This window comes from Ascaphus truei, chromosome 3 (assembly GCF_040206685.1).
Source record: "Ascaphus truei isolate aAscTru1 chromosome 3, aAscTru1.hap1, whole genome shotgun sequence".
NCBI lineage: Eukaryota > Metazoa > Chordata > Amphibia > Anura > Ascaphidae > Ascaphus > Ascaphus truei.
Genome location: NC_134485.1, coordinates 85948210 through 85974299, shown reverse-complemented (window position 1 = coordinate 85974299; position 26090 = coordinate 85948210). Strand labels below are relative to the sequence as shown.

The 26090-nt window shown below is 47.8% G+C and overlaps 1 protein-coding gene across 4 annotated transcripts in view; it reads left to right on the top strand.

The window, feature by feature from the left end:
- Window positions 1-24041, top strand: part of STX1A (syntaxin 1A) — a 76003-nt gene extending 51962 nt beyond the window's left edge. For 3 of the 4 annotated variants that reach the window (XM_075594492.1, XM_075594493.1, XM_075594491.1), the window contains exons 4-10: window positions 11489-11563; window positions 14640-14713; window positions 16133-16241; window positions 18539-18612; window positions 18999-19136; window positions 21045-21155; window positions 22850-24041. In XM_075594492.1, the coding sequence (XP_075450607.1) occupies window positions 11489-11563; window positions 14640-14713; window positions 16133-16241; window positions 18539-18612; window positions 18999-19136; window positions 21045-21155; window positions 22850-22927 (659 nt within the window). In that variant the 3' untranslated portion in view covers window positions 22928-24041. Of the gene's footprint in view, window positions 1-11488; window positions 11564-14639; window positions 14714-16132; window positions 16242-18538; window positions 18613-18998; window positions 19137-20374; window positions 20429-21044; window positions 21156-22849 lie in introns of all 4 variants that reach the window. The other variant, XR_012800442.1, reaches the window with a different exon arrangement.
- The last annotated feature ends 2049 nt before the right edge of the window (window positions 24042-26090 follow it).

Here is a 26090-nt window from a genome sequence, read left to right as displayed (position 1 = left end):
ATATTCTGCGCACACAGCCTCACGAGCTGCATCGTGTTGTTATTTCATGTTTCATTATTTTGACATTTTCAATTTCTGGATTTTTTTTTCTTCTCAAGTGTGGGTTCCACTAGAAATACATTGCAGTTGAAGTACAATTAACACCCCCCTAATGTCTCTGTACGTTCTCCATACTTACCACTTAGATTGTAAGCTCTTCGGGGCAGGGACTCCCTTTCCTAAATGTTACTTTTATGTCTGTAGCACTTATTCCTATTATGTCACACGTGTTACTGCTGTAAAGCGCTACGTACATGGATGGTGCTATATAAATAACGTGCTATAACAAAGAGTAAATGCTGCACCCCACAATATGATAAGGAGTGATACAATTACCGGCGCTCCCATCAATGTACGATCGGCTGCATCCAATCCACGGCATACAAAAAAGGAATGATGATGGGCCACACGGATTTCCAAAATAAAGAGATTTATTAAAGCATACACAACGTTTCGACCCTAAGGTCTTTGTCAAGTGCACAAAGTGGCCACTTTTTGCACTTGACAAAGACCTCAGGGTCGAAACGTTGTGTATGCTTTAATAAATCTCTTTATTTTGGAAATCCGTGTGCCCCATCTTCATTCCTTTTTGCTATATAAATAAAGACATACATAGATACTAAATAGTGCTTAGGTTTAGCACATCTTCAGGGCCTTGCATGAGTCTTACGGTGTGCCAAAGCTTAGCACTGTTTAGTAGATGTGGCCCGTGCCGTGCTGTCTAGTTTTTTTTGCAGATAATTCAGTTGTTGTTACAACGAGGGATGAAATATTATTTGTCCCAATACTTTCCAACATAGAAAGTAACTGGGGGATTTTGTGATGAAGATAATGACACAAGGGGAAAGTAAATGCAGTTTAAAAATAAAGAAGTAAGCAAAACTATGCACTTTATGGAGGACAAGAGACCAATTACTAGCATAAGTGAGAACGACTGTAACATAGAATAGACCAACGAACCAGTAACCCAGGGGTGCGCAAACTTTTGGTGCTGCACCCCCCTGCCTGCTCTCGCCCAGTGCTCGCCCCTCCCCCCCTTAACCTTTTGTGCCAGCGTCAAATTATGTCACGTGAACCTGTGGCATCATTTGACGACGCGTCGCCCGCAGCCGGCTGAATCAAGGGAAGTGAGTTACCGAGGCCTCGTGCGGTCCCCCGGCATTTAATTTACATGGGGAAGAGCGCGGGGCCTCAGTAACCACCACGCCCCCCCAAAAAATGGAGCGCACCCCTGCAGTAACCCACTGCATAAAGATACGTGAGAAACTATACACAACGTGCATATGTTTCCATTGATGGAATAAGAGCTGAGGTTTAGGATCTTGATCAGTGATTTTCAACCTTTTCTCTCTCGGGGCGCCCCTGATCACAGCATTCAGGTGCTGAGGCACCCCACAACAGGACAGTCACAGAACAGAGACAGACACAGAAGGCACAGGGCAGAGAGAGGACAGAGAGACACAGAGCTACTGGACAGACAGACACACGACAGGACAAATACACACAGGAGACAGACACACCCTCACGTCTCTTCTGCACATGCTGCTTCCTCCTGTTTGGCCACACCCTCAGGCTCCTGACACCACCTCCTAATTGGCTGCATTACCCGGCAGCAACCAATCAGGATAGATGGAACTGCCCAGCCCCCTAGAAACTGCCCTGCTTTCTCCCTGCTCTGCCAGAATCCTGCGGCCCCCTTTTCATCATCTCGCGGAACCCGGTTGGGAAACAGGGGTCTGGACTCTGGATAATACAGCTTAAAAGATTAATGCTGGTATGATGACCCAATATGGCAAAATCTGCATGGCTATTTATATAGTGTGTGTATTTGTGTCTGTATATACCATTTTTTTTCCGGAATTGTCCCGTTTTGTGGGCTTGTGTCCCGACGGATTTTTAAAAAGTCCCAAAATGTCTCGGTTTTACACGCCGATCTCGAATGCGCTGCCGGCAATAGCCGATCCTGCCGCGCATGCGCAGTCGTCGCCGGCCATTCACACATGCGCCACAGTTGTGCTGGTTTTTCGCTGGGGGGAAAAATGATCACCCTACTATATACACACATCACTCTAATGGCCATAAGATGTCTTCCAACGCTGGAAGTTATCTTATGGAATAGCACTGCTTAGTAATTAAGGCCCACTCTGGCTGACCCACCTTTGTGTGCCGACTCTTCTCTTCACACACGTCAGACAATTAGAAATAAAGCAGATGTTGGGTGCTATTAGGAAAACTATCATATAGACTTTGAGTAGAAATGATTTTATCTTTAATGACCTGACTTTCATCCTACTCCTGCTCTCTTATCATTACGTATTATGCATGCGCTGCTGTGTAATAAGCAGCAGTAAGTGCATTCTCATAGCAGGAGTCATGCATCGGGTATTCTGGAAAGTAGGTCAGATGCTAACAAGCGAAGGCAGAATGTACAGTAGTGTGCAGGCTCTCATGAATGATGAGAAGCAACTATTTAGTGAAGCACTGTCAATGTTTCAATCCCACATCTGACCTGCCTCTTTTGTACTGAGGAAGCTCCTACTTAGGACATAAGGGTTGACATCAATACATTTCTTTCCCATTGTCCAAGTGACTTTCTGTCAACATTTTATTTCTACATTTATTAAACATTTGGTGAAAGATGGGCTGTATTTTAAAAAGTTTAAGGCAACGTTGAGGCTATAAAAGTTGGAATCTTTTTTGGGGGGGGTGGGGGAGGTGGGGTGTATTAGAAAGTACAGTGTCGTGGTAAATTTGGAAGTAAAAAAGTAGCTCTACCCTCGGTATGAAAATAAAAACATTGTGGTACAGGCGGGCCCCGCTCGTACGGCGGGTTCTGTTCCCTGGCGCCGCCGCAAAGCGAAATTCGGCGAAAAGCGGAAAAACGTCGATTTTCGGCTTCTGCACATGCGCAGACTTGCAGTCCCTCCATTCTGTGCATGCGTAGACATGGCGGCCCCCTTCTCGGCACCGCCGGATACTCGGCTGCCGAGCGCGTCATGCCAAAAATCGCCGGGAAACCGCAACAAGCGCAGAACCTAATGAATATGGGTATACATTGGGAAACGCCGTATGAGCGGAACGCCGAAAAGCGGGGCCCTACTGTACTCTTTAACCCCTTGTACCATCACACTTTGGATCCACAAAAGGGTGCTAAGCGTTAGCACGCCTCAGCCCCCATCCATATGAATTGGAGTAAAGACAGGCTAAATCTTAGCATCCTTTTGTGGATCTGGGATTTTTCACCACTGGCTTCTCATATTGTCAGCACCACATACTGCATTTTGTCTTCCACTGAGGGGACAACGACATGAGGGGACAAATGTCACTATCCTTCATAATGACACAAATACAATGACATATATTAGATCGTTATTAAAAAGCACGTGTATTATTGAATACAATTCTGGCACAAGCTTATACAATTCTGCCTCATCCTAGGCTTCCAAACTAGCCCGCACAGAACAGTTGCTATTTATTTCTTTTCTTTTTTTAAGAGACATCAAAACATGTTTTTGTTTTATTCTAAAATCCAGCAGGGAAGTGCCAAGCGATGCAGCCAGAGAGAGAGAGGAGTGCGTTGTGGGTAGGAAGAGCCGTGTCAGTGTCAGGCTATGGCGGGGAGGGGGGGTGTTTCCCGTGTTTGCTGGTGGTGAAGGGTCTTTGTGTATGTGAATCATGACTTTGCACAGGTGGCAGCTGCTGAGCCTGTCACGGGGAGGTTGTGACTCACTGCGGGAGGCCCCGTCGTTACTCAATAAGCACCCAGCTGCTACAATGCTGCTCCCCTCCCACGCAGCGCGTCATAGAACAAAGAGACAAGCTGCAGTAACGCTGAGCAGGGAGAGGGCCTTCTGGGCCACAAGCAGGTTAACGCTGGAAACAGCCGACAGAGAGATGCTCGGCCTTCATGATAAGCAAATGCACATCCAATAATTTATTTAGTGTATTACTGTGTGTGTCTGTGTGTGTGTGTGTGTGTGTGTGTGTGTGTGTGTGTGTGTGTGTGTATATATATATATATATATATATGTGTGTGTGTGTGTGTATATATATATTTATTTATTTTTAAATCTTCATAACTATAGGTCATTTAGTTCAATCTTTTGGCCAAAACATTTCAAACCTGCAACCACGTCACGGTAATCCCATCTCAGCAGGTCCTACACTACCTATCTTATACTGCGTGTTTTGTACAGCACTTCTTCCACTGGAAAGACAAAAGAGGAAACCAAACTATAATACAGCCAATAGCATGGGATGCGGGACGTGTATGCGGTGCCTAAGGGCTTAGGCTAGGGCCATGGTGCCTTGGTGGACGGACCGTGGGGGGCGTGCCTAGGGGCGTCACGGAGCTGGTTCGCCCTCATTGGGCGAACCTCTCACGTGACCGGCCTGTCGCGCCACGAATTCAGTTTCAACTGATTTCTTGCGCAACGCGCACCCGCTTCCGCACGCCGCATGGACCCGATCACTGCCTTAAGGCAGTCTGATCAGCTCACGGTCTGCAGCACCATGGCCCCAGCCTTAACATGCAGGAGCACTTTATGAGTTACAGTGCAGTTAAAAAGCAGGAGTGGCCTTCATAGAAAACCAGGATGCTGGCTGTGAACTGCTCACCAAGCAACAATGTGCATGATGCTCCAGTAATCTGTTACTGTGCAGTGCACTTTATAGAGTAATGATCTGCGTGTTCCCACAACAGCATTCTGAAGAGCTGCGCTGTTTGACAGTACTTGCCGTACTTGCAGCTGGGACTGCTGAATACGTGGGGGACCCACAAGTCACGTAGCAGTGAACATTTAAAAGAGCGATGATCTGCAGCCTTTAGCAGGCAACAGCCGTTAAATGCTCTGCACGATCCTGCAGCCGAGAACTCTTTGCAGAACTCTCAACGTGAACAGCCCATAGGGTGATTCTCGCTTTGCAGTCATCTACAGGGAGGAAGTTCTGCCAGATATCGTGTGTTTTCTCAGCCCCTATCTACACAAAGGCTTTCCCTCCTCAAGCAGTAATTAGTGCTGCCAATTATTGGGGGGTTGGGTTCCTACATTAGTGGCTCTCCAGGGCTTCCTGCAGAGATCAACCCTGCTGCTCTCTTTTCCCGTTTCCTGCTAAATTAACCCCTTCATCTTCTGGACACGGGTAAATGTGTGGGAGGACAATATGGCCTCTAGATCGGCCTTTGCAAAAAAGAACCTCTAATTTGGCCGCCGGGATCACTCCTAGAAAGTCACGACGTGTGGATCCCGTTGGCCATACTTATCGTTTTTTTGTAAAAGACTATACACTGTTCAAAGGGAACACGGAGGTCCCTTGAAACGGGAGCAGCGCAATTGAGCTACGCCAGACCCCCCCAGGGTCTTTTAAGGTGAAAAATAAAAGCTTGATTGCTGCGTACAGAGGAGCTTGGCTTCCTTACCAGACATGATTAAGGATCATGACACTGTCCCTGATTTCTTCCTGTGGGGTTTGACTTCTTTGATGGTGATGAATAATTCGTGTTTCCTGCATCCTATAACATATATTAGAAAGCAGCACGTTAGATGGGTCTGTAGAGCTTTGTGTAAGTGCCAAGCGCTGAATTATTTAGCATTGTAGAGCTCTCCTAAACTGCTCAGGCTGACAGAGAAAGCACCTCTCGTGCTTTCTCTGTGTCTCATTACCAGTCTCCCTCTTCTTCTCTCACCATCGTCTGCTCTCTCTCGATTTTTTTCCCCAACACATTCATGTCGGCCTCTTTCAATATGCGTCGTTGCTACGCTATATATATATATATATATATATATATATATATATATATATATATATATATATACATATACAGCTCAACCCCCTTATAACGCTGTACTTGTGGTCCAAAGAATCACATCCCGACGGATCGCGTTAGAAATAATGTACAATTGTATGTATTGTACAATAAAGTATTTAAGATACCAATAATTGTGTTGTAAAGTACGAAAATTGAGAGCCACACTTGCATCGCGTTATAGGCGGATTCGCGTTGTAACGGATCGCGTTATAACGGGGTTGAGCTGTATATACAGTTGCGTGAAAAAGAAAGTACACCCTCTTTGAATTCCATGGTTTTACATATCAGGGCATAATAACAATCATCTGTTCCTTAGCAGGTCTAAAAATTAGGTAAATCCAACCTCAGATGAACAACAACACATGACATATTACACCGTGTCATGATTTATTTAACAAAAATAAAGCCATGCCACCTTCAGATCGTTAAGATCGTTCATCTTATGGCCAGAGTCAGAGAAATGTTCGGCTACAGGACCGTCTCTTGTTCCGCGTGTGATGCTGTGGCGATGCAGCTTCATTCTCTTGTTTAGCCCCTGTCCCATCTCATCTCTGTAGTAGAGAAAAATTGGAGAAAAATCCCCTAATCCAGTGCTCAAGGGTATTCCTAAAGTCAGGCATCAAAAATAACCATTTGAACTATTATCCATATATAGGATCTTGATTGTAGATGAATATGTATTGAAGTCTCTCAGATATGTGAGTTTGAGTAAAGCTGGTAAAGCAGGGCTGCACAACACGCGGCCCGCGGGCCGCATGCGGCCCGCCTGGCCTCTCTGTGTGGCCCTCGATGAGATTTAAAAAAAAAAAAAAACTTTGAAAAAATTTTTTTTTTGAAAAAAAAAAAACTTTGAAAAAAAAATGGCGCCAATTCCCCTGCGGTCCCGGCGCGCATGCGCTAGGCCCGCTCCGTCCCCCCCCCCTTCCCTGCTCCCAACGCGGGGCGGAAGGGGAAGCAACATGCAGCTCCTCTGCGGGCCCGCTCCCCCCCCCTGCTCCCAACGTGGGCCGGAGAGGGAAGCAACACACAGCTCCTCTGCGGGCCCGCTCCCCTCCCCCTTCCCTGCTCCCAACGCGGGGCGGAAGGGGAAGCAACATGCAGCTCCTCTGCGTGCCCGCTCCCCTCCCCCTTCCCTGCTCCCAACGCGGGGCGGAAGGGGAAGCAACATGCAGCTCCTCTGCGGGCCCGCTCCCCCCCCTGCTCCCAACGTGGGCTGGAGGGGGAAGTAATAATTAAATAATTCAGCTCCTCCAGCGGCCTGCTTCTCACCGCTTCCCTCCGCGGCCAGCTTCTCGCGTCCCCCACGAGCTCACCTCCCGTGCCCTCCTCCCCCCCCTTCCCCCAACCCGCGCCCCCAAGCCCACCTCCCGTCCCAGGCAGCTGCCGCAGGGATATCGGGGGCAGGAGGAGCAAGCGTCCGGCGGCAACCTGCACCCACCCGGGTCAAGGTAAGTCACTGTCACTGTTAGTCACTGTCACCCAAGTCACTGTCACCCACCCACCCACTGTCACCCACCCACCCACTGTCACCCACCCACCCAGTCACTGTCACCCAGTCACTGTCAAGTCACTGTCACCCACCCAGTCACTGTCACCCAGTCACTGTCACCCACCCAGTCACTGTCACCCACCCACCCAGTCACTGTCACCCACCCAGTCACTGTCACCCTGTCACCCAGTCACTGTCACCCACCCACCCAGTCACTGTCACCCACCCACCCACTGTCAGTGTCACTGTCACCCACCCACCCAGTTACCCACCCACCCAGTCACTGTCCCACCCTGTCACTGTGTCCCACCCTGTCACTCTTCCCACCCAGTCACTGTGTCCCACCCCGTCACTGTCACCCACCCAGTCACTGTCACCCACCCAGTCACTGTCACCCACCCAGTCACTGTCAAGTCACTGTCACCCACCCAGTCACTGTCACCTACCCACCCACTGTCACCCACCCACCCAGTCACTGTCACCCAGTCACTGTCAAGTCACTGTCACCCACCCAGTCACTGTCACCCAGTCACTGTCAAGTCACTGTCACCCACCCACCCAGTCACTGTCACCCACCCACCCAGTCACTGTCACCCACCCACCCAGTCACTGTCACCCACCCAGTCACTGTCACCCAGTCACTGTCACCCACCCACCCAGTCACTGTCACCCACCCACCCACTGTCAGTGTCACTGTCACCCACCCACCCAGTCACCCACCCACCCAGTCACTGTCCCACCCTGTCACTGTGTCCCACCCTGTCACTCTTCCCACCCAGTCACTGTGTCCCACCCCGTCACTGTCACCCACCCAGTCACTGTCACCCACCCAGTCACTGTCACCCACCCAGTCACTGTCATAGTCACTGTCACCCACCCAGTCACTGTCACCCACCCAGTCACTGTCACCCACCCAGTCACTGTCACCCACCCAGTCACTGTCACCCACCTATCCACCCAGTCACTGTCACCCACCCAGTCACTGTCACCCACCCAGTCACTGTCAAGTCACTGTCACCCACCCAGTCACTGTCACCCACCCACCCACTGTCACCCACCCACCCAGTCACTGTCACCCAGTCACTGTCAAGTCACTGTCACCCACCCACCCAGTCACTGTCAAGGTCACTGTCACCCACCCACCCAGTCACTGTCAAGGTCACTGTCACCCACCCACCCAGTCACTGTCACCCACCCACCCAGTCACTGTCACCCACCCACCCAGTCACTGTCAGTGTCACTGTCACCCACCCACCCAGTCACCCACCCAGTCACTGTGTCCCACCCAGTCACTGTGTCCCACCCAGTCACTCTTCCCACCCAGTCACTGTGTCCCACCCCGTCACTGTCACCCACCCAGTCACTGTCACCCACCCAGTCACTGTCACCCACCCACCCAGTCACTGTCATAGTCACTGTCACCCACCCAGTCACTGTCACCCACCCAGTCACTGTCACCCACCTATCCACCCAGTCACTGTCACCCACCCAGTCACTGTCACCCACCCAGTCACTGTCACCCACCCATCCAGTCACTGTCACCCACCCACCCAGTCACTGTCACCCACCCAGTCACTGTCACCCACCCAAGGGGGAGAGTGATGTGAGGTGCAAGGGGGGGAGAGTGATGTGAGGTGCAAGGGGGGGAGAGGGATGTGAGGTGCAAGGGGGGGAGAGGGATGTGAGGTGCAAGGGGGGGAGAGGGATGTGAGGTGCAAGGGGGGGGAGAGGGATGTGAGGTGCAAGGGGGGAGAGGGATGTGAGGTTCAGGGGGGGAGAGGGATGTGAGGTTCAAGGGGGGAGAGGGATGTGAGGTGCAAGGGGGAGAGGGATTTGAGGTGCAAGGGGGCAGAGGGATGTGAGCTGCAGGGGGGAGGGATGTGAGCTGCAGGGGGGAGGGATGTGAGCTGCAGGGGGTGGTGGGATGTGTGTGGGGTGTAGGGGGGTATTGTGTGTTTGATGTGGAGGGGGGTATTGTGTGTTTGATGTGGAGGGGTGTATTGTGTGTGGGTGAGGGGGAGAGATGGGGGTATGAGAGATAGATGGGGAGTATCGCAATGGTTGATAGTGTTGGGTTCTGGGGGAGATATGAGGATGATGATGGGTGCTGGAGGAGAGATGATGATGATGATGATGATGATGATTTTACCCGTGCGGCCCAATTTATTTTTCCTTGGAGCAGTTCGGCCCTTCGCACTTTACGAGTTGTGCAGGCCTGTGGTAAAGCATGGTCATTGAAGCTCACAATAAAGGGTAAATGACCATAAGTGGGTATCTAAAGGCAACAGGAGACCCATATAATAGGAGAGACCTTACACCACACCCAGAAGTCCAAATTACTCTTAGAGCTAGACCTCCAAATTCAATGTTTTGATGAAAAAGCATAAGAAAGTACTCACTGTCTTCATAGTATGACTCCTGAAGTCGGCGTGCATCAGCCCCACGTGGATATGAAAGGAAGTCCCTCCCAGCGGGGAAGGGTATAGGCTGTGCACTGCGTGTCAATACATACGTGATGCGTTCCAATGAGAGGAAAGCTGACGGATGCGGGACCAGTGGCATCTTGAGAGGAGGAACTTCCGGTTCCTGGTCCCCATAAGAATCGGCTCTCTGCAGGGAACATTACTCTGTGACAAAGTGCTCTTCTTGCACGAAACGCGTCAGAGGTTTCCATCAGGATTCTTGTTTTTACCTTTGCATGCTGCCGAACGCTCAATAAAATCCTTTTTGCTACTGTGATCCAGCATCCGTCAGATTTCCTCTCATTGGAACGCATCACGTATGTATTGACACGCAGTGCACCGCCTATACCTTCCCCGCTGGGAGGGACTTCCTTTCATCTCTGTAGTAGCAGCCCCCTGGGCATTTCATGCACATGATGAGGTACACGACGGTATCATCTATTCATTTTTGATTATTAAAGCTTGGCTAACACGGTACCGATACCTCTACACATATATATATATATATATAATATAATATATATATATATATATATATATATATGTATGTATATAATCTCTCTCTTTCTGCCCTTTATCATTGCGTTTCGCTTTCACTCTACCCCAGGGATGGCCAACTGCAGTCCTCAATAGGTCATGTTTTCAGGATATCCCTGCGTCAGCACAGGTAGCTCAGTCATAATGACTGAGCCACTGATTGAGCCACCTGTGCTGAATCAGGGATATCTGTGACCTTATCTGTGGAACTCCATCACATTCAGTATACGCCAAGCACCCTCTCTCCCAAACCTTCAAGACAAACATGAAAGCCCACCTTTTAAATGAAGCATCCCAATACAGTAGCCTGATCTCATTGTTGCTGCCCCACACCCACAGTCTCTCCTACCAACCATTGTGGCCAAGGACTGCTATCTACTCATTCCCTCAGCTGCTGTCTCTGTAAGTCTCCCAACACACTACTTAGATTGTAAGCTCTCCGGGGCAGGGATTTCCTCTCCTATTGTCCGACTGTGTTGCGCTTATTGTATTATAATTCCCTGTACTGTACCCTTTGTAAAGAGCTGAGTACACTGTGGGTGCTATATATAAATAAAGACATATACACACACACACACATATATATTATATACACACACACACACATATATTATATACACACACACACATATATATATATATGTATGTATATATATATATATATATATATATATATATATATATATATATATAACATCTTTTCCTTTTTCTCCTTTCTTTTTATTGTTTTGATTTTCCCTAGCGCCTTCTCCCATAGTACTTTCTCTCCTCTGTTCTTATTGATCCCTCTTTTATCTGTCCCTTCTCTCCCACCCTCTTTCCCTTTCCCCTTCTCTCTGCACATTTACAGATGTGGCCAAAGGTATTGGCTCCGTTGACGCGTCAATGTTGTGAAAAACATGCAATGACACCGATCGGAGCATCATTTCGCGTGCGTCAACATGCGTTGAAACGGCACTGCGTCCGATCTTAAGCAACATGCCGGCGCCAGCTGTCACACAGGCCGACGCGTGGCATCTGTATGCGCCTGCACGCTTTGTGTTACCTCCCATGTCTCCCCTCTCTCCCGCGGCCTCTCGCTGTTTGTCCCTTTTTGCGTATAACGGGGCGGTTGATGGTGGTCATTACTTAGAACGCTGCTTCTTTCCGCAGAAACCAAGGTGGAGCTGGAGGAGTTGATGTCGGACATCAAAAAGACAGCCAACAAGGTCCGCTCGAAGCTGAAGAGTGAGTGCCTCCCACGTCTCGCAGCGCAATCCCCCCTCTGTGCTGCCTTTTCACCGCTTTATTTCACCCGCATCAGCTGTTACCATGACAACCTGTGTTGTCGCAACCCCTCTGGCAACAAAGGGTTTGGTGGGTGTGAATGGCAGCGGCCATTTTAACCTCCCATTGAGGCAACTTTTTAGCAATTTGATATGGCCAGAATAAAACTACTGGCTTTGAAGAGGATGGGGTTGCTAAAAACAGAAAATAAAGGACTTTGCGTTGGTAAAAAGGCACTTTTTTTAAACCCAGGCTGTGCTGTGTAATGCGGCAGGCATAAGCTTATAGGGGTCTATGTTAAAAAGGACAAGAAGCAAAAAGTGACACGCTGTGAGTGCTCATGTGCATGTCATTTCCCAGAATCCCTTGCTGCAGTGGAAGCACTGTATGCTAATAGATAATAGGGAAAGACAGGGCTGCAGACCTGATATTCTTATTTGCTAAAAAGGAAGGAGATATTTCTTTTGTATGCCGGGTACAGCGGAATGTGGCTTTAACCCTTTGGGTAGTGGTGTGAAGATGGTCAGCGCGAACCTCGTGGACCTCACGAGTGTAGTGGATCCGGATGCAGTTTCAAGACAAGAATAAAAGAATAAAACACGATATTAGTGTATCATGTCCACATTGGGGGATGGGGGGAAGGGGAGTGGGGAGGTGGGGTAAGGGTGGACGGTGGTGGGATGGATGGTGGGTTCCCACTTAGCTAATCACAGAATGCATAGAATATATGGATCCAGTGACTCACACGGGCTTGTGTGGTGTCTCTCCCTCAACGCTGACTGGAGTGGGTGAATACAGACTCATATATTGGAGTCTCAGATATACATTAAACTCACACGGCCTGATGTGAGTCCTTGCCCTCAGAGGATAATATCCTGTGTGGATGGTGTCCTGTTGTTTCAGCAGAGTTGTCCCCCGATGGATGTGGTGTGTGAGTGTCTCCTCTCCCCGTGTCCCAAATGGCCAGAAAGAAATGTGCAAAACCAAAAGTCAGAATTGAATGAAAGGTCTTTAATGGGTTAACAGGGAATACATGTGCATACACTATGCATACATGTTGGGGTGCTAAAAAAAAATTATAAAACAATGCGATGACACAATGAACTGAACAGTATGTGATGTGCTTCAGTACTTCATGTGCTTCATTCAATTCTGACTTTTGGTTTTGCACATTTCTTTCTGGCCATTTGGGACACGGGGAGAGGAGACACTCACACACCACATCCATCGGGGGACAACTCTGCTGAAACAACAGGACACCATCCACACAGGATATTATCCTCTGAGGGCAAGGACTCACATCAGGCCGTGTGAGTTTAATGTATATCTGAGACTCCAATATATGAGTCTGTATTCACCCACTCCAGTCAGCGTTGAGGGAGAGACACCACACAAGCCCGTGTGAGTCACTGGATCCATATATTCTATGCATTCTGTGATTAGCTAAGTGGGAACCCACCATCCATCCCACCACCGTCCACCCTTACCCCACCTCCCCACTCCCCCTTCCCACTCCCCTTCCCCCCATCCCCCAATGTGGACATGATACACTAATATCGTGTTTTATTCTTTTATTCTTGTCTTGAAACTGCATCCGGATCCACTACACTCGTGAGGTCCACGAGGTTCGCGCTGACCATCTTCACACCACTACTGCCACGCTGAGAAGGACACGGGATTCCCTTCTCCAAGGTCAAGCAGCGACCACAAAATTAACTAAAAGGGCCAGTATATATTTTTTTCCACACACCCTTTTGCACCACAAACACCAAAACCATATTTTACCCTATCATTTTTTAAATAGAGTGAGGCGTTATAACAATTTTTTAAGCCACATAATTTAGGGAGCGCCCCAGTCCAAATAACCTCCTTAACCCTTTGGGTGCCTGAAAATAACCGTTCCAAATGCGTACAGATTCAATAAATTGGTCCGACGCAGGTTTCTTTCAGTACCAAATGATTCCTTATTCCAGGGGCAGTTACAATAAGCTTCAGGCAAAGCCAGGCCACAGGTTAGAAATGGAGGACAGACTTGGGCGATGTATTTCTGTCCTGTTCTGATGCATCTGCTCACAATTCATACAGTTGTTTCCTAGCTACTAAATTTAACCTATTCGTGGACTATTAGACAGTAATAAGATTTGAAAGCTGCGTATTATAAAAATAAGAATAAACGAAAGCATGGGCGTCCGGCCCATATTCTTATCTGAACCTTGGATACATAAGATGTGATATGTACCAACTTATGTTCCCTTCTGTGTCTCCTAAACAATAATATGTTTACCTTAGACGTGCTTCTTTCTCACACCCCACAATCCGCTTTACAAACTAACATTACAGAATAGAGTCTGGGGTACACCATGGATTGCAGCAGGCCGGACAGAACTTGAATGACATAAATCAAATAGAGTCCGTAAGGTGCTCGGAATCACAGAAAGCCATCTTCAGTGCCCGGGAAGCATGTCGCGCCTGGCACTCCAGGGCCCCGCGTGACCTAGTCCTGCCCGCGTCCCGCCCTTTGTGTGCTCGGTTTATGGAGGAGATCGGGTCACGCGCTCCAGAACGCCATCTGACACGCAGGGAAGGGGACTCCTCTTCAAGTTTCCTGATTAAGTGACACCGCGATCTGGCACCCAAAGGGTGCTCTGACAACTCATCTGCATCGCTAAAGAAATCATTTTGGTTCAATAAAAAGCGTCACTACCTATAAATGTTCGGCAATGTACAGGGCAGGTACGGTTAGTAGAATGCTGGACCCAAATTAGGAGAGGCTGTGGTTGGGAATCACGTGAAAAAATCTGCAGTCTTGTGTGTTAACGGCTTCAGGAGCTGTACAAGGCATGAGTGGAAATCTATTTAGTCTTTTAGCATCAAATGTAAGAACCGTTTCATATGTCTCTTAGGAAGACAGCACGTAACTGGCATGTAGGGAGCGAGATACATAGGTTCCTCTCAGTATCTGTAGTTGTAATTCATGCTGTGTTACTTCAAGCTCTGCCCGTGTAGCCTGCTCACCTTCATCTCCCCTCTACACCAGGTATTGAGCAGAGCATTGAACAGGAAGAAGCATTGAACCGCTCTTCTGCAGACCTGCGCATCCGAAAGACACAGGTGAGGTGACAAGAAGTCTTCGGAGAATACCAGAGTATAAATACAAGTACTCCTGGGTGCACAATTATATAGTATTGCTTTAAATATATATTTAATTACACAAGGAGACAATATGCTTTCAGGGTACTGTGCATTTTGTTTTTCCCCCTTTTTTTTTCTCCCAGTAAACGTTAAAAACAAAGCTATCCCTTAATTGCATTTGTGAGTTTTGATTTTTCTGTTAAACCCTTTCTTATTTGTGTTCAACCTTTTTCTGCTTTGTATAGCGACTCTTAACTTCCCATTGATGATGTAGAAGCTGCGAGATATCTGCGTGTATCTTTCCATTTTTGTGGAAAACAGAAACATTGACTGACATTTGTTCCTTAAGAGAAAACCATCTTACTACATGATGGTTTCCATACAGTATAATAGTGCAATACACTTCTAAATCCAATATATTAGTCTGCATTTACTTGGCATGTGTGATTTACTTGTGATTTACTTGGCAATTATTTGTTTTTGTATAGCGCTGCTAGTTTTACGTAGCGCTTTACAGAGACATTGTGCAGACACAGGTCCCTGCCCCATGGAGCTTACAATCTATGTTTTTGGTGTCTGAGGCACAGGGAGATAAAGTGACTTGCCCAAGGTCACAAGGAGCCGACACCGGGAATTGATGGCAGATAAGAACCACTTGGTTCTCAAAGTCTGCTAATTTTCCTGTCTGCCGTGAAACCCAACGCCAGCCTTGGCTTTCTTTAAAGCAGCAATCCAAGCAATGTTTTGTTGTCGTTTTTTTTTTTTTTACATAGCATTGAAGCAGGGGGTCTCCGGAGCTGGACCCCATTCATTTCAGATCTGGGGACCCCCTGCTTCCCGAGATACTTACCTCTGTAGGTGGTACCCGTATCTCCTGCAGGTTTAACGCCCCCCCCCGGTCACGTGGGCCAATAGGAAGCCGCATCGGATGACGTCACGGCTTCCTATTGGCCCGCAAGCCGCGGGTGCTTTGAAAATCTGCCATAGCGGGAGCCGTGGAGACGCCCCTTACGGAGGTAAGTATCTCCGGAAGCAGGGGGTCCCGGAGCTAAAATGAATGTTGTTTCAGATACGGAGATCCCCCCCCCCCCTGTTTCAATGCTGTGTGAAAATAAATAAAAAAATAAACCATTGCTTGGATTGCCTCTTTAATATTTAAGATGGCCTTATGTCTTATCTCAATTCCCTGCCTGTATTATCCCCCACCCCCTCAGTCTGGGCGGCTATTCTGCGCGTCCCCTATCAAAATAAATGATTGTTCTCAGCAAGTGTCTCAGAAGTAACGCAAGTCCTGGAGTCCCGCGGTGCCCGGGTTTTGCCACCGGCACATGGTGTACATGGACGGCACCTCTGCCGCCTCGGTCTCTTGCAGCCGCTCTTTCTTATCTCCCCTCGCAGCACTCAACGCTGTCGCGCAAGTTTGTGGAGGTGATGTCCGAATACAACGCCACGCAATCGGATTACCGCGAGCGCTGCAAGGGCCGCATCCAGCGGCAGCTGGAAATCAGTAAGTGGGGCAGTGCGGGGGGACTGAGAGGCGAATGGCTAGACTGTCTAAAGGGGCAATTCCTTTTGGGGTCACAGTTAACTCATGGCAGTGGCATGCTAAACAGGTTTTAAAAAAAAAAAGAGTTAAATGGTGCCTTTTTGTAGAAAAAAGAAGATACAAGTTTTAAAAATATAATGAATCATTCTGAACCAATAGGTTCCATAGAAACCACACTCTTTGAAATGTTTATATGATCCAGAACTAATCTCGTTTGTTACTATATTATTGATAAACTTGGGGAAATGGATAATGCACAGATTTTTTAATTTTTTTATTATGCTCATGTTTTTTAAACTTCTGATGCTGTTGTTGGTCAAATAGATAAAGTGGAAGAACAACAAGCATGAGATAAGATCTGTACGAAACAAAAAAAATTCATTTTTCACAGCGATCAAGTAAAAATTGTCATTTAAGAGCAATTGAATCTTGCTAGGGAAGCCAATTACATTTAAAAGGTGTATACATTAATATTGTTTTGACCTGCTATGTGGGGCCGCCTCGTGACACCTGCATAGGAGTTACCTCTTTCACTGGAGACATTAGCATTCTTGCTGAGATACTCTTACAAAGATGTGGCCCTTCTACCCCCCTCCGGCAGCCGGAGCTGATGGAAGGTAGAGGGAGCTGGAAGGGCTTAGGAAACCACGTGCTCTACATTCTGGAATTTCAGCTCAGGAGATGTCTTATCAACTTCCATGAAGGCTACATCATCCCTGCCAGAGCACATATCCAAGGTGACAGTGTGCTCAGAGCATGACGGGAAGAGAAGGAGATGGGGGAATTTATGACATGGCTGGAAGTGTCCTTGGGCTCTGCCAGAGGGGACCATAGGGTTTACCGGGGAAGTGGCTGCTTTATATAGAAGTTAAGAAGTGGCCCTTGTTAATGCAATAAGAACACTCGGGACATGGACCTGAGTGATAATCATTACCCTGGAGGCGATGCATGGTACCTATTATTATAACTCTTGCAGCACTGAATACATTGGGAATTCGGGGTAACCGATATTAAAGACGGATTAGAGCAATTGTTGAGATAAAAACACCCTTGGCCTGAACAGCTTTCAGGCTAATTGCTGCAATATAAGATGGAGATTGTAGGAATGTGGTTAAATTGTAGGGATTTCTGTGTGTTTCAGAAAGTCTTGGGCTCGGATACATCAAACTCTGTTAATATTGCACCCGGTCAAAAAAATAATTACGGGTGTTCTTATTGTTATTCAAAGTTGGTATTCGTTAACATTGCTGTAAGAATTTACCGGGTGCGATATTCGGGCCAAAATCGTAATGCGGCCGTTAGTAACGTGTTAATTATATTATCTATTATTGCAGAAGCCTATGATCAAAATAACATCAACTTATTTGATGCATGTGGTTACCAAAGTATGCAGGCACCAAGGGGGTTAATACATATCCCTCCCCCCCCCAGGAGGCCTAACCACACTCCCAGGGGCAACTATCCCCTCCACCCACTCTACCCTCACCCTCACTCCCCCCCCCCCTCTCTAGACTAACTAATTCCCAATGTCCCTACTAGATGTGACTAATAGTGGTTTTCGGCATTAACCAAAAATAATACACTTTTAGAAAATTTCAGAACATTAAAAATACAATTGAACCAAAAAAAACACTAATTGTCACTGTGGCTATGTACCTAGGCCCTCTTAATGAGGGACTTAGCCACATTGGCAATCAGCGGTAAGGTAATAATGAAAGAAATGATCCATTTATAACATGAAAATACATTAGCTACAGACCTTAGTGGTTAACCATTAAGGCAATGGAGGGTTTATCCTGACACCCCCACCCCCCCAGCCAGAGTAGACCAGTGTAAGTATGATATACAATGTATCCGTTGTGTGCTGTGGACCACAAGTACCCTCGCTCTACAGTATACAATGCAAGTCCAATTTGAACAACCCAGATATTGCCAGTGAACTACAGTGTTAGGCCCATGAAGAAGGTCCCCCAGGGGACCGAAACGTCGGGCCTATGTGTGCATTTTGGACCTAATAAATGACCATCTGTTTGCAACTTTTGTGCTGTGCTGGTATTATATGTCACTTGCGATCTAAATTGGACTATTTCAGATTTCCTTTACCTTGCACCACAACTGCCTTACCCAGTGTGTGCAGCCATCTTGTCTATATATATATATATATATATATATATATATATATATTTATATATATATGAAGGGTTAAGGGGTGTGTGTGATGGTTGCAAGTGCCCAACACATTCTTTGCTTCTTTGCAGCTGGCAGAACCACGACCAGCGAGGAACTGGAGGACATGCTGGAGAGCGGGAACCCAGCCATCTTCTCGTCTGGGGTATGTGAGCACCTGGACACATCACCTCTTACTTCCTTGTATTTGTGTGAGGAAACTGGCACTGTGTTTTGATATGTCAGTATGTGCGCGTGTATTTGACAAATTCTCTCTGAGCCTTATGAGCACCATCTCACCCTGGCCGCCATCTTTTTTTTGTTTGGTTCTACGGCCCCCAGTAGTCGTTTTGGCCTACAACTTTGTAGACCATGAAACAATAGTTACAATGGGATCGTTCTTATACTGAGAAGAGGGAGGTACAAGATGGTGCTTGGATCCCAATGATAAGGATGCGATATATTGTCCTCTCCATTAATCCCCATTGGTAGTCTAACCTCTTAGCTTTGTAGTGCAGAACATTGATTTGCCCTTTTTTTTCTCCCCGGTAGATCATCATGGACTCCAATATTACAAAGCAGGCACTGAACGAAATCGAGACGCGGCACAGCGAGATCATCAAACTGGAGAACAGCATCCGGGAGCTGCACGACATGTTCATGGACATGGCCATGCTGGTGGAGAGTCAGGTGCGTGCGACCTTAAGCTTGTGCATCTGCGCGTGCAGGACTGCTACCTTCTTGTAGGACATGTGGCCTACAGTACATAAGAGGCTATGAGGGACACCATATTTACCCTTTTGTCATATCATAGAACACAGTGTCAGGACGAATGTTGCTGGGGTTAGACAATAAGTGGAGGCACACTGCTCAATACTTGTCCATTTGGGCGATGGGTTTCTGACCCTCCCTCCTGTTTTTACTTCCCATGCTGCATGTGGGATAAGCACTCAGCTGGTAGGTAATGACTGTTTCATTGTCTGTGTGTCTGTGCTGTGCTTATTTAGTTCTGGCTATCTTGTGGACGTGTGACTCTAGCATGCGCTTCTTTCCTCCATTCCTTGTCTCCTTTCTCTAACTGCATTAGTAGGTACAAGTGGTCCTTTTATAGTGGAGGGGTCCTTGTTAAATGGAATGATAGGTACGGAACATGTAGCCAACACTGCAATATGGGCTTAGAGACCCCTTTAATATGCAGCCAGCTAGACATACATTATAAAGGAGGTCTCTCTGTTCTGTGGACCTCTAAGTATATAACAGGTTGAGGCTGAAGGATACCTGTAATATGGACTTAATGTAACATTAAGGGTGAGCGGTCCCTGTAATGTGGTTAGGCATGGGTGGTCCCTATAATAGGTGGTGGGATGTCCCAGTAAGTAATATGAGATGAAAGGTACAGATCAGGTAAAAGGGGAGGTCCCATAATGGTGTAAAGTGCAGGTGATTGGTACAAGAGTTACCGTTTTAGGGGCCCCTGTAACATTTCATTGATAGATACAGAAATGGCTCCGTATATGGCTTTCCTGTCATTTAGGTGTGAAATATACAGGAGAGATCACAGGTTAATTTGATGTGTTGGGTATTTCAGGGTGTCTTGAGTTGCTCTTCTGTATTTACTTGTCTTATATGTTATCTGTTTTATGTCTTGAGCAGGGGTGCACAACTCCAGTCCTCCAGGGTCACCAACAGGTCAGGTCTCCAGGATATTCCTGCTTCAGCACAGGTGGCTCAGTCTTCGACTGAGTCACTGATTGAGCCACCTGTGCTGAAGCAGGGATATCCTGAAAACATGACCTGTTGGTGGCCCCGGAGGACTGGAGTTTGCTACCCCTGGTATTGAGGTTTTGTGTTTGCATTACATTTGGGGAGCCTTTCTCCTGGGGCCCTGCATGAAGCCCAACCAGCTGACACCCTCTCTGCCTCCGCAGGTTACAGCTGGTCGGAACAGCAAGTGGGGTTGAGAGTCACACACAGAAGAACAGGTAACAAGCAAGGCGTGAAGATTTTAATACCAACATATTAAGAGTCTCTCTTTCTCTGGTCCTCCTCTGTTGTCCCTCACTCACTTCCTGTGTCACTTTCCTGCCTCTACGTTACCTGCCTGCGTGTCTCTCACTCCTCCCTACCTTCTCTCTCTCACATGTATCTTCTCTGTGTGCCTCTCTGTATCGTGCGTGTTTCGAATGTCTCATCCTGCGCTTCTCCTCCTGACGTCTCAATTTGTACGGTGTCTTGTGTCTTGTTCTCTTCTTTTGCTTACGGGTTTTGTGGCTTTCCGTGGTATCTCTTCTTCTCTATTCCTATTTCTTCTCTCTCTTTACACCCTTTCGTTTCTCTCCTTCACTTTTGCGTCAACCAACTGCTCTCTCATTTACTCTCCTCGGTGTGCATCTTTTTCTCTGGCGTGTGTCTCTTCTTACTCGCGTGTCTCTTACTCTGTGTATGTCGCTCTATATTTCTGCCCTTTCTCTCCTCTCTCATGGTCTTTATGTCTCCTCTTTCGATGTCTCCCTCAACCTCACCTCCTCCTCCTCCTCCTCCTCGGCCTCCTCTTTCTGCTCCCTGTCCCTGTCTTCCCCTCTCTCTGCACAACGCCAGGGGGAGATGATCGACCGCATAGAGTACAACGTGGAACATTCCGTGGACTACGTGGAAAGAGCCGTGTCCGACACCAAAAAGGCTGTCAAGTACCAGAGTAAAGCCCGAAGGGTGAGTGGCCGCTCTCTCACCCACACAATGTCTCTCACTGGGGCCCCCAAGTATTATCCTTCTTCTACCGCCGGGATTCATCTTGCACCGATGTGCGGGTATCGTTGGGAGCCCGTGGCAGTTAACGCGAGATCGGGGGGTAATATCCAGCATCGCGGCTTAGTGAATCCCGGCTATGTTCAAAAAAGGGGGTTTAACAGGTGGTTCTTTCTAGCATACACTGGATCTATATTTAATAGTAGTGGGCAGCTCACATCTATACCAGAGGAATCAGGAGCTCAGCACACACTTTGTGGCATTAATGCTATGCAGGCAGTCCTCGGTTTCCGTCGGATGCCTTATCCGATGCCGCAGAACGCAGTCCGCTGGATGCATTATCTCATTTCGGACCCACATATCCGACGGTCGTCGCCACCGAATAATATTGACTGGCAATCCGACGGTCCGTTATCCAACGGCGCTTTTCGGGGCGCATTCCGTCGGAGAAAGCGAGGACCGCCTGTACAGCGCTGTGCACTGAAGATAGTGTTTGCCCCTTATCTGCTTGAAGAATATAATAAATGATATTTAGCTATAAAATGCATGTTTATCCTCCATGTTGGGGACTTTAAAGGAACAGTTTTAGCCCCCATATTTTTAGAGGGTGGGAACCAAACGCCACTATTTCAGCTCTGGGGGACCCTCTGGTTCCAGTGATACTTACCGGCGAAGTTACCAGGTTTTAATCTCCTTCAGGGGAAACAAAATGGCTGCCAAATCTCAAACCAACAGGACGCTGCAACATCATCAGTTGCGTCTTCCAATTGGATGGCCCTTTAATTCCCCTTTAAAAACCAGGAAGTAATACCGGTAACCTCACCAGTATGTCAGGAGTCGGGGGTCCCCATAGCTGGTCAGCTGCAGATCAGCTGAAGAGGACCCGCCGGTTCCAATCATGTAAAAAATAAAAATAGAGACTAATTAGGCTGGATTGCTCCTATAAGACGCCTCATCGCTGATCTGTTTATATTCTACCACAAATACCAATAATACCATTTACACTGGAAGATCATTGATGACTTTGCTAAATATTAAATAGGAGCCATATTAACTAAGCAGCCTTTTGCCACGGTCTCCCAGCACCGGGGTCTCCTATGGCAGATGGCTGTTTAATAAATATGGGCTATAGTCCCTTACATTGAACCCCCACATAGCTTAATTTTCTGGAAAGCATTGAAGCACTAAATTACGCGGCAGAACGTAAGGGGGGACCCCCGGTAACTATCACACAATCATTTTGAATACAGGCGAATTTCCTTGGTATGTAAATCTTACCTTTTTTTTTAGCATCATTTTATTATTAAAAAATTTGACGCCTTTGTACACTTCTCTGTCTTCTAATTGAATCACTAAGTCGGGTGGACCTCAGTCCTCACAGGCAACCCAACAGGTCAGGTTTTAAGGATATCCCTGCTTCAGCACAGGTGGCTCAGCCAACAACTGAGCCGCTGTTTGAGCCACCTGTGCTGAAGCGGAGGTATCCATAAAACCTGACCTGTTGGTGGCCCTTGGAGGGCTGGGGTTGGCCACCTCTGCTCTAGGTGATGCTGGCAGCTCAGGTAAGATAGGGGTTATACTGCGGCTAGTGTTTTAATGGACTGCACAAAATATACTTGCAAGCAATAACTGTGATGCTGATCTCTTCCCTCCTACAGAAGAAGATCATGATCATTATCTGCTGTGTGGTCCTGGGCATCGTCATTGCTTCGACATTCGGAGGGATTTTTGGATAGAGGCAGCCGGGCCACAGATCGCATGTTCTGGACACAGCGGGAGGGGGGGGGGGGGGAAGCGGCACTCGGCGCAAGCCGCGCCTGACCGCGGGGGACCCGACGGCGAGAAGAAAAAAAAACCATGCTTCCCGAGCGGAGAGCCCCTCTGCATGTGACAACCCTGTGTGTAACCCAGCGCACGTACCCAGGGACAGACTATTTGGCGTGGGAGGGGGAGGATGGGTGTTAACGAATCCAGGCCACTGACAGAGCGCAGGGATTAACCACGTGACGCTCTTCCGTTTCTCAACATCGTAGAAGGGCGTATTCCAGCGATGGATCCACCCACCCAGGTGCTTTTAGGGGTGGATATAGGGTTACGGTTCCTGCACTGCCTTTATATTCTGTCCCAGTGCCCACCAGATGCCTTTTTGGGTTTTTGAGCAGGATCTCTCTGCCACAGCCAACTAGACACCATTGATGGGCTGAAGCACCGAGCACGGCCTACTCTTCCCTTTTGCTTAACCTTCCTCCTCTCCCTCTGGCAACACCACCTTGGGACAGCGCGCTGGGACTCACCATGTCGGCCTCCCCTTTGCATGACAGGGGCTCAGTGTTTGGTTAAACTGTTTAAGGTTGGAATCTGTTTTGTGTGACGCCCCCACCCGCCATCGTCAACACCTCTCCTGGAGAGGGGCACTTACCGTTTTCATTTAATTTTTTTTTTGTAACAAGTACATACATTCCCTTTTGTAATTCTGTGAGCAAACTGTCCACGTATGTGTGTGTGTGTGTGTGTGTATGTGTGTCTCTCTCTAACCCCTATATGCAGACCTAATGCGTGAGGAGACTCCCGAGTCTAGAAACTGTGGAGATGTCACAGTGGGGCAATGCTGCACCACCCGACGAGTTTGGGGTGGTTAAACGAGCCCTGATGTGCCTTGCGGCTTGTACCAGTCGGGAGTTAACCCTTTCAGTGGTAGACCGGCTTGAAGGCTCTTCCAGCTCTGAAGGGACTGACCCCCGGGCATGCTTAGTGAGGAGAGAGTTTATATTTGGTGTTACTTCTTCCTGATGTATTCAGTCTGCACCCCTTTGTGTGGCATTTAATAAATGATGTGAGTTTGAGAAGATACCGGTCGTGGGTGCTTTGTGCGAGTTGAACATGTCCTGCCATCTTGTCTATAGAAAAAAAACAGGGAAACAAAGCTCCCAAAAACCGATGCTCCAGAGTATACCAAAAGCCACCACTTGGTAGGTTATAAACATTCATGAGATAGAGATCAGCCTGGACAACTACATGATGGAGTGGAATTTGGTATGAAGTCAATAAGGCTCCCAGGGTTGGAGATGCGTGCACTTAAATACTACTGTCCAGAGGAGAGGCCCCTGATAAAGCAGAGTGATTAACAAAGACCCCCCCCCCCCCCCCACAACATAACCCCCCCCCCCCCCCACAACATGATATGCAATATCCTGGAACTAGACTAACATATGTATGAATATGTCTGTTATACTCACATCTATGGCGTCCGGAGGTAGCGTGCTCCTTGCTAGTAGAAGACCGTAAGTAGAATCTCATAAGGGAAAGGTGACCGGTGCACTGCAGAAGAAACGATAAGGCTGGATTGCTCCTAAAAGTTTTAAGAAAAAATATTTATTTGGCCAATGGCAACATAAAAAAATTGGAGATAAACTGGAAGAGAAAACTCTGACGCGTTTCGCGCATAGGTGTGCTTTGTCAAAGAGTATAAATAGGACTCCGAAGCGGAAGTACCACCCCCCCCCCCCCCCCCCCGTGTAACTCAATGATTGATCCTCCTATCATAGGATCATCATCAGATGATCTGAGGGATCTGGTTGTGGCAACTCCGGGGGGGAGACCATATTACATTAAAAAGACAAAAAGAATAATACAATTGCGACATGAATGTACCAAAGAGAAAGAAAACATTGAAAAAATATATGAATACCCCTCCCTCCTAGTGCATCTTCAGTGCTTCCAACACCAATAGGTTGTGGGCTCCTTTGGTACACAGTGAGTTAATGCAATGCAGAGTAAAAAAAAAAACACATTTGTTTGCTTTAAAGTTTATTTTTACCTGGAGTCAGAGTAAATACACCGTTAATGATAAGAATGTAATGTAAATACACCGTTAATGATATGAATGTAATGTAAATACACCGTTAATGATAAGAATGTAATGTAAATACACCGTTAATGATAAGAATGTAATGTAAATACACCGTTAATGATAGGAATGTAATGTAAATACACTGTTAATGGTTAATGATAGGAATGTAATGTAAATACACCGTTAATGATAGCTACATCTGGCAGACTGTAACTGAGCATTAGTGACATGCTGGTGACAGTGTGAACTGCAGGGAGTGTATTTAACACTTGGGAATCACAGAGCTCATGTTGCAGAGGTATTTTCTCTATAATAAGGGTTTATAGCGTACCCGTGGCTGCTGTGTGCATTGCAGAGGCATGTTCTTTGCAGCTGGAGCAATGTGACACCTTGTGGTCAGATTGCAGCATGGTATAAATTCATTTTTAAAGCAGCAATATTACTACCCCCCCCCCTTTTTTTTTATCTATATATATATATTTGAAACCATTGTATGTCCCTGTGTCTAGGGGCAATCACATTGGACCATTGGCCCGTCACTCCGCCTCAGGCCAATGAGATGGCTCCCTTGTTCCGCCCGCCCGCCCCCGCACACCTCTCATTGGCAGGTGTGGTCTAACACACACACCCCCTCCCGCCCAGGTAAGTAACCAAACCGCCGCCTCACACCCCTGCGCCTCCCCTCCCAGCTCACACCCCTGCGCCTCCCCTCCCAGCTCACACCCCTGCCGCCGGGGCCTCAAACCCCTGCGCCTCCAGCCTCTCTTCCCGCCTTGCCTCCCAACTCACACCCCTGCCGCAGGGCCACCGCCTCACACCCCGGCGCCTCCCGCCTCAACCGGCTGGGATCAAGCGGGGGAGCGGACGGCCGGGACCAAGCCACAAGCGGCGGAACGGGCGGCTGGTAGAGAGAGCGATCGAACGTAGGAGCAGGAGCGAGCGGCCGGGACCAAGCGGGGAAGCGGACGTCCGGGAGGGGGAGCGGGAGGGGGCAGCCCACCCCCCTCACCAATTGCAAACACGCTGCCTCCGCCTCAGATCCGCGGGGA